At 46.7% G+C, this 8,845-nt stretch overlaps 1 protein-coding gene across 1 annotated transcript; it reads right to left on the bottom strand.

Moving 5' to 3' along the window:
* Nucleotides 1–976: 976 nt before the first annotated feature.
* Nucleotides 977–8,512, bottom strand: KLHL11 (kelch like family member 11). Its single transcript, XM_006092408.3, has 2 exons — nucleotides 7,932–8,512; nucleotides 977–2,839 (listed from the first exon to the last, which is right to left on the bottom strand). Exons 1-2 carry the CDS (start codon nucleotides 8,474–8,476, stop codon nucleotides 1,258–1,260), a joined length of 2,127 nt encoding a protein of 708 aa, XP_006092470.1. The 5' UTR covers nucleotides 8,477–8,512; the 3' UTR covers nucleotides 977–1,257.
* Between the last annotated feature and the right edge of the window lie 333 nt (nucleotides 8,513–8,845).

Genomic DNA, 8,845 nt, shown 5'->3' with positions numbered 1-8,845 from the left:
AAGAGAATCAGAAGAATGACTAAAAATAAATTAAAAATAACTACAGTGGTAAATTTTGAAGAGCCAGAATTATGCCCTTAAATTTGGTATTCCAGGCTCAGGCAAAGTTCCAATTAAAGTTCATGGCAACTGGGGAGCATTTGAGGTCCTGCTCCCAGCATATGTGGTCAGTTTGGCTCAAATAAAGTCTTCTTTAAAAAAAAGTCCAGGGCAACTGGGTATGACATTATAACAATGGGGGCTGAGAAATAAGGCTTGTTTAAATTGTTATTCCCTTTCCATTTCAAAAAAACATTTTAGAAAGGAATGAAGATCCTATGAAATATGCATTAGAGCAAAATTTAAAATTGAAGGCATTGAGTGTCGATTGTCATAAGCATTATTTACACTCATGAACTTATCCTCATATAAGCCTGCAATTCCTGAAAAAAGTATTTAAAAATTTTTAATGCCTTTGATTTCTCAGACTGCACCAATACTTCTCAGAGAAACAAATTTCACATATATAATATCCTCTGTATTCAATCAATCAGCTAAAGATCAATACTTGCGCCAACTACCATCATTTCAGAGTGACAGCTTAAAGTCAATAACTCAGTTGGCTAAAGAAATGAAAAATATTCCAAAAAAATGCATGAGCCAGGTACAAATTTCTCATCAGTCCTCTCTTCTAGAAGGAAACAAAACAGCATTTCTAGATAAACAAAATGTCAAAGCAAAAATTCTAAAATCATCTTGCTAAAATATTGTGCTTTTTCCTTCAAATTTCAGTCCTACTATTGCACATACCTCTTGCAAATGAGGGCTCAATGCATAAATTCTGATCTTGTCAAAACCAACCATTCAGGAAAAAAGTGAAAAGGAATATCAAGGTAAATGTGCAAATAAAATTGGTGCTTAAAGCATGTTCAAAACCTAAGTCCTAAGACAAAGGAGTTATACCTTCTTAGCAGAAAACCAGCCAAGTAACTACGCCTGGTTTTCCCATTTGTCTTTAATAAGATCTTATTTAGCTAGCACATACACACAAACTAAAGACAGAGACCAAAGGCAGAAAAAGACTGCAAGCTAACAAAATTACCACGTATTGAATTGAGTTTCCCAGTCTTCCGTTTTTAACTATATTTCCTTTATAGGGGGCAATCATCAATTCAGGTAGAAAATAAGTTATTGACACACTTTTTCAAGTAACAGTCTGGTATCTTCAGCTTCACAAAACAGGTGTGTGACTGTTTTAAGCTTCAGGTATTAGAGAACCTAACATTCGATCTGAGAGCTTGGCACTCGCCGCATGTTTAAGGCGTGCCGATGTATTTCTTGCATCTGTCTGATCCGGTCCTTCTGCCACATTAAGTTTTGAGGCATAGGATATCTCTGTGTGCCATGCAAGTACCGGTATGGGATTCTCACGTGGCAAGCAGTGGCTCTACAACGAGGTTGCGGCATGGGAGGAAGCAGCATCCACCTCTTCCTCTCAGCGCAATAGCGGTAGGCTTCTTTCCGATACTGCTTGTCAATATCATCACTGTTTTTCCAGCCTCCAATAATGAAAACGTCATCTTTGTAATAGCAAATGGCTGCTCCTTCAATGCTTAGGACTTCTGGAGGCAAGCTTTCAAGGATCTCATCGGAAACTTGGCTGGCGATTTTTCTGACTGCCTCTTCATTTTCCAAAGAATAACTCTTGGGACAACATGATGCCGTCTGATAAAAGTTGGAATTGACCACAGACATTTGGAAAAAGCAGTAATTGTCAATAAGTGGCAAAGATTTCACATCTTGCCACTGTCGAGTCTCTGTATCGTAGCAGGTGATTACGGCCTTTAATCCATCTTCAGTGTCCCGATCCACAGGAGTGCGGGCAGCGATATACACAAACCGGTCTTCCACGGCTAGTGCTTTGACATCTCGAAGAATCTTTGGTGCTGATTCCAAGTTGTGCCACTTATCAATCTCAGGATTATAAACAGTAACATCTTTAAAGCCAGGACTAAAGTTGCCATGTCCTCCAATGCTATAGAGCTTCCCTTTGACTTGTGTTAGCCCAAAAGAATGCTTCCTTGTCATCAGACTACAAACATGTTCCCATATATTAAAATTTGGGTTATATCTTTCCACAGTTTTAGCAAAACCTGGTTCCATTGATCCAGCAACATACACGTGGGATTCCGTTACTGCAACTGCATGGCCATCCAGGTGATTATGAATATGGGGCAGGTTTACCCATCTGTCCTCATCAACAAAATATCCCACACATTCACTTAAATAGTCCCCTCCTTCCGACACGCCTCCAATAACCATGATCACGTCCATGTTTTGTCCATAGCGAGGTAATAATGAGACATGAGAAGCAGGATGCTGGAATGTACCAGACTGTATGTTCTCAGCTCTCAGAGCATGCCTCTCCACTGCATCAGCCACTAACTTGACGCAAACTTCATTATTGGCCACCAGCCTCTCTGGTTTGACATGCCGAGTAAGATAGGTAGGTTTCATCTGGGACAATCTGAGCAATTTAAAAAGTTCTTCAAAGTATCTCTCCCTCTCTTCAGCATTTCTCTGAACCCACTTCAAAACTGTTTCAAAAAGAACCTCTTCGGAATCAACCGTAATTTCCAAGTCTGACAGCCAGTCTCGAATAAGATGGAAAGGTAAAGTATAAAATTCCTCATCCTGAATTACTTTGTGGAAATTTCTCCGTATCATATCGGCAGCTTTCAGAGCAAGTTGGCTCAGGGTATACATGTGAGCTAAGCTATGAATGGCCACACAATTAGAGAGATGAAGTTTCTTCTTGAGAAATTCCCCACAAAATTCTTTTAAGCGAATTAATAGGAACCTAAAATCAAGAAAAAGAAGGATTAATTTTCAAATGTGCATGTTATGTGGCTGCATTTTGAGTGCATCTGAATTATACAAATTGAAATGGTAAGCTTCAACTTACTTAATGCATAATATCTGAAAAAAAAGCAAATCCTCCCAAATTAAAATGGATTATGCTGAAAAGTATGTTTAAAAGCTATAACAGTCCTATACTTCATTTTCACTTTTTGTTGTTGTTGTTAAGCCTCACCCAAGAATATTTTTCCATTGATTTTTAGAGAGAGTGGAGAGGGAGAGACAGAGAGAGAGAGAGAGAAACATAGAGAGAGGGAGAGAAACATTGATGTGAGAGAAGCACAATGAGTGGTTGCCTCCTGCATGAGCCTGCAACCCAGGTATGTGTTCTTGACCAGAATCAAACTTGGGACCCTTCAGTCCGCAGGCTGACACTCTATCCACTGAGCCAAACCGGCTAGGACTATTTTCACTCTAATTTGCCCTTGCAAAGGCAAATCTCAATTCAAACCTGTCTATGCCACCCTACCCAATCCCTTGCCAGTTACCAGCCTCTCTTCAAATGAGGCAGGGTCTCAGTGAAGAGACTTTACTAAGCACTGACTGCATGGTATAGGAACTGTGGATCCCAGAGCATCAGAAGTGGAGTCTTTGTGTCAGAGGTTTAAATCTCCTCTTCACCAGACCATTCTCCCAGGTCAACAAATGAAGGGGGGGAGGTGCTGGAGAGTGGGGGAGCTGCAGTCTCATTAAAGCAGGGGTGGCAAAGCAAACAAACATCTGAAGAAGCCAGGAAATAAAACAATAAAAAACATGTACAGGACAGTCCAGGTTAAAAAAAGAAGCTCAGTGGTTAGAGTGTTGGCCTGCACACTGAAGGGTCTTGGGCTGGATTCCCAGTCAAGGGCACATAACTGGGTTGCAGGATTGATCCCTGGCCCCAGTCAGGGCATGTGCGGGAGGCAACCAATCAATGAATCTGTTTCACATCCCTGTTTCTTTCTCTACCCCCCGCCCCCCGCCCCCTCACCCCTCTTTCCAATGGAAAAAATATCCTTGGGTAAGGATTAACAAAATAAAAAAGAAAAGAAAATGGTTTGGAATGTAGCTGGCTAGAAATTGCCTACCTACCTAAATTTGTTTAAAGTTAAATTAAAAAAAAAAAAAAAAAAAGCACACACACAAAACCACATGTCAGACAAATTCATAAATCTGGCAGCATTCAGCCCCAAGGGTAGCCAGTTTGAGACCATGGCGTTAGAAAGAGAAAGTCCCCAGAACTGAGAACCTCAATGATATACGGATGACTACATCAGTCCAGACCTATTTAATTCAGTAGCCATTTATTATTATGGTTATTACAACTATTGTGAAACCTGAGAGGGAGAGAGGGCTCTTGGTAGCTAACTGGGCTCAAATTTTTAAAAAACAGAGCCTAGCAGCCATGTCTACATAGGGGCCTCTCACTTCAGGGAGAGGCCTGCACCGAAGTACTTGCCTCAGAACCCAGCTATGTTTCTGCCATCTGAGCTAGACCTTATAATAGAGGTGTTCCTGAAATTCAATTTCAACCAAAAGGACTGAAGCTTTCCCCATCCAACTGGAAGCTGTGCAGCTCCAACCAACCTGAGTGGCTCTATTCTGACCAATCAGGACAGTGCATTTTGGACCAATCAAACTGTGAGGACTTGGAGTCCTCATTTGCATGATGACAATCAGGCACCAGGGGCAAGGAATTCTATCCAAATAAGCCAGCTCCCCTCTGGCTCTGACAGCGCACTTTCCTTTCCCACCAAAAACTGGGTAACCCTGGCTGAGCTGAACCACCAAAGATGTCTCAAAGGAGCAGAGTGGAGCAGACCAGTGCAGGCCACAGCAGACTGGCACAGAACGCAGCAGACCATGGAGGAGCAGAGCAGAGGAGAGCAGAGCATCTAGCTGGAGAGGGGCCTGGCCCCAGGGCTGCTTCACAGCCCTGCTGTCTCACAATTGAGCTGTTCTACAGCCCATGCTGTTTTCACAGCTGTGCTATAACACAATTGAGCTGTTTTGCACTGAATAAAGTTTCCTTCTTCACCACACCCCAAATCGGGGGTTCCTGTTGCCGTTGAATTGGTGCCAATGACAATCGGACAACACTGTCGAACAATGATATAAAGATGAGTAGCACAGGCTCCCTTCACCCTCTTCAGTGAACATACATCTTAGACATGAAACAAAGACAAGGTGTAGTAGTAAGAGTTCCAGTGGCTCTCAAACATGTCTGGGTGCCTAGATTCCCAGGCTCACCACCCTACCCAGCTCCCATTTTTGGCAGGCACTCCAGGTAATTCTCACACATATTCCCTTGGACGGTGTTTAGAACACTGCTCTATGAAAACAACAGCTAGCATATACTAGGCATTTGCCATGTGATGGGCATTGCAAGCTGCACTTCCTGTTATTCATGTTATAAGTGCCCTACAAGGTAGGCATGATCAACAGAGTATAAGGGGGAATGGGGAGTGGGGGGTTAGGAGAATGATCCTCTCTCAGAGCTGCTAAGATTAGATGTGATGGTTGCAGATACTCAGAAGAGTGCCTAACACAAGGCAGTTGCTCAGCAGCTGACAGATGGAGAAGTTAGTGCTTTAAGTAAACTGCCTGGGGTGTTCTCTCCTCCTCCTTATCCCCAACTCCCCAATAAAGCTGGGACAAATCTGAAGAACACAAGCTCACCTGACAAAAGCAAACACAGCATGAGAGAGTGGAATCACCCTTCCCCCATCTCAGACCTATAACTGCCCCACCCTGTTCCACTCCATTCTCTATTGGATGACCCAGCCTCACACTTTAAGAATAAAGAGAAGCCATCAGGCAGAAACTTCATCTTCCCACCACCCACACTGCCTACAGCTGTACTCTATACTATGCTCTCCCAGTCCAACTTTTCCATTAAACAAAAAAATCTTTTTTTTTTTTTTATTGATTTCAGAGAGGAAGGGAGAGGGAGAGAGAGATAGAAACATCAATGATAAGAGAATCATTGATCAGCTGCCTCCAGCACAGTCCACTGAGCCCACAACCTGGGCATGTGCCCTGACTGGGAAATTGAACCTTGAACTTCTGGTTCATAGGTCAATGCTCAACCAGCCAGGCCAACTTTTCCATTTTTAATATGAATTCTATCCACTTCTTGGTTTCAAAGACTTTGCTCCTGCAATTATTCCCCTGTCCTGTAACATTAATCTCTCCTTTCCTACTCTATTGCCAAATTCAATGATCACCTGCGGTTGACAGAGCTGACATGATTGGCACCCTTCTTTCTAGTCTTCTCTGCTGGTTCCTCTTTAACATTCTGAAGAATCCCAGGACGCAGTCCTGCCTCTTCACTTTTCTATCTACACTCTCTTCCTAAGTAATTTCATCCAGTCTTATAGCTTCAATTATCATCTGTATGCTTATTTCCTCCCAATGCTCTGATACCCACCTGCCTACTCAGACTTCTCCTGGACCCAAACCAAACTCCTGATCTTCCTCCCAACCTTGCTTTCCTGCAGTCTTCCACGTTAATAAATAACAACTCCATCTTTCCAATTGCTTGAGTCCAAAAGCTAGCACTCTCTCTCTCTCTCTCACCCCACATCAAATCCATGAGCAAATTCATCTCCTCTATCTTCAAAATATACCTAGAATTGAAGCACTTATTACCTTTACTTCTCCCTCCTCAATCCGTCTCTACCACCATTGCAACCACCTCTGCTTCTGCCCTTGCTGCCCCCTCCTTTTCTAACATAGCAGAATTCTTCAAATCAGAATGCGTCATTCCTCGGCCTCAAACCTTCACATCTCATTCAGAGTAAGAGTCCAGGTCCTTCCACAGGCCAACAAGGCCCTATGGGACCTGGATCCATTCCCATCACCACCCAGAGGCCTTTCCTGCTCCTCTCATTCGGCATCTCTCTGATCCAGCCACAATGGCCTCCTGCTATTCTTTACCATCCAGACAATCTCCACTTCAGGGCCTTTACACCAACACTGATTCATCTCACCTCCTTCAGTTCTTTGCAAAATGTCTTCTTTGTGAGGGATTCTCTATTCAATTTAAAAAATAGCTTCTCTCCATCAGCACTTTCTGTATGTCCCCACCACGGTTTATTTTCCATCCTAACTATAACCATCACCCAACACGCTATCTATTTCACGTATCTGTTGTCCATCTAGCAATGTGAGTGCAATGACGAAGGGACTTTTGTCCGTTTTGTTCACCGCAGAATTCCCAGCACCTTTAGAACCCAGTGTCTGAGCGGGTGCATAATAGGTACTCAATAGGTAGTTGTTAAAATAATGTATCTGTAACATAATACTGCCCCAACAGGCTCCTCCCAGCTCTATAAATGGCTTTCGTTCACCTGCCCCCTAACCAGTCTCCGGAGCATCCATTCCTGCCCTCTACAATCCCTTTCCACAGCTGCAGAATCATCTTTTAAAATGCTTAAATCGGGTAATTTACTTACCCAGCTTCCCATCACCCAGTGAAATGCAAACTCCTTATTCCAGCGCATTTCACACACCCGTCTCCCCTTCACCCACCATATCCAGCCCCACTGGGTTTTTCTTTTTCAGTTCTTCTCTGAGCCAAACTGGATCTGGCCTGAGGGCCTCTGCGTCACCCGCCAGGAATCCCCCATCTTTGCTGTTTAAGGGTCGGTTTAAATGTCATCTCCCGAGAAAGGTCTTTCCTCTACCCCATCACAATCCTTCCACCCACCCCCCTTTCCCTTTCATCCCTTTTTAATGTCAATACGGCACTTACAACAAGCGGGCTTTCCTTCTGATTGCCTTTGTTCCGCCACCGGGGATCTGAACTCCCTAAGGCAAGTGGCCCTGGCCGGACGGGCCGGCTGCATCCTCAGTGGCCAGCGCCGAGGCTGCCCGCACCGCCCCGCACCGCAGGCCCTCGGCAGGTACCAAACGAGTGCATTTCCTCTGGGCTCACTGGCGCTCAGCCGCAGGCACAACCCCCCCTACCCCCCTTCGCCGCCCCCGCCGCGGCGCGTCCCTGGGGGCGGCCCTCGGAGGCCAGCATCTCCCCTCCCGCCGCCCCCGCCTACCTGTCGGCCAGCTCCAGCACCTCGTGCACGCTGCCCGTGCTGACACGGATGCGCCCGGTGTACATGTATTCGATAACGGCTTCCACCGTGTCGGGCTCAGGCCCGGGCTCCGAGCTCCACTTGCGCATCTCCACCCGGCCGGAGCGGGACTCGGAGAACTGGCCCGAAAGCAGGGGCGTGAAGTACTCGGTGGCGGCGGCCAGCACCGAGCGGTGCGCCCGGAACTCGCGGCCGCCGGCGCCGCCGAAGCACAGGGTAATGTCGCAGAAGAGGCCCTGGCGCCGCTGCTCGTTCTGCCTCCACGACAGCTCGGAACAGTGAGAGCTGCACTCGAAATCCTCGGCCTCCGGGCCCGGATCGCCCCCGCCCGCCTCCATGGCGGATAAACAGGGCCCGGACCCGAACTCTACGGTGCCGCTGCCCCTGACTTCGGCGGCCAGCCCGGCCGAGCCGGCGGCGGCCGTTTCCATGCTCTCCATCTCCAGCACCTGCAGCGAGGCTGCTGCGGCTGCTGCGGCCGCCGCCGCCACTGCCGCAGCCGCCATCTTGACGCCGCAGCGCCGGGCCGCCGCAGTCTCCGAACGGGCCGGCCGTTCTGGTGCGACACAGAGGGATTCTGGGAATAAATAGTGGGCGCAGACTGCGCCGCGGGCCGCGGGGTCTGCGCACGCGCCGCCGCGCCGCCCACGCCGGCCACCTCGGGGCGGCTCCGCGGGACGGCGCTCCGGTCTGAGGCTGCTGCCCACGCGGCGGTGGGAATGGCTGGTGTCCTTTCCCTTCCTGAGCAGCGAGTTCTTCCTCGTGGGCATTTTGCAAAACAAAAGCCACACGAGACCATCACCCATTGCTAGTGTCTTGGGCGGCCATACAGGATTTTTTTTTAAATCCTCACTGGGGGATATTCTTATTGATTT

The sequence above is a fragment of the Myotis lucifugus genome, unplaced genomic scaffold (genome assembly GCF_000147115.1).
Source record: "Myotis lucifugus unplaced genomic scaffold, Myoluc2.0 scaffold_100, whole genome shotgun sequence".
Taxonomy (NCBI): domain Eukaryota; kingdom Metazoa; phylum Chordata; class Mammalia; order Chiroptera; family Vespertilionidae; genus Myotis; species Myotis lucifugus.
The sequence above is the reverse complement of the archived record's forward strand: the minus strand, read 5'-3'. Positions and strand labels throughout refer to the sequence as shown.

What these genes read in the sequence shown, in the direction of transcription:
- KLHL11 (XM_006092408.3), bottom strand. Translation starts at nt 8,476, where the DNA reads ATGGCGGCTGCGGCAGTGGCGGCGGCGGCCGCAGCAGCCGCAGCAGCC. An exon ending in GTGCTGGAGCTGGCCGACAG is followed by an intron (nt 2,840 to 7,931) that starts GTAGGCGGGGGC and finishes TCTTGATTTTAG; the next exon opens with GTTCCTATTAATTCGCTTAA.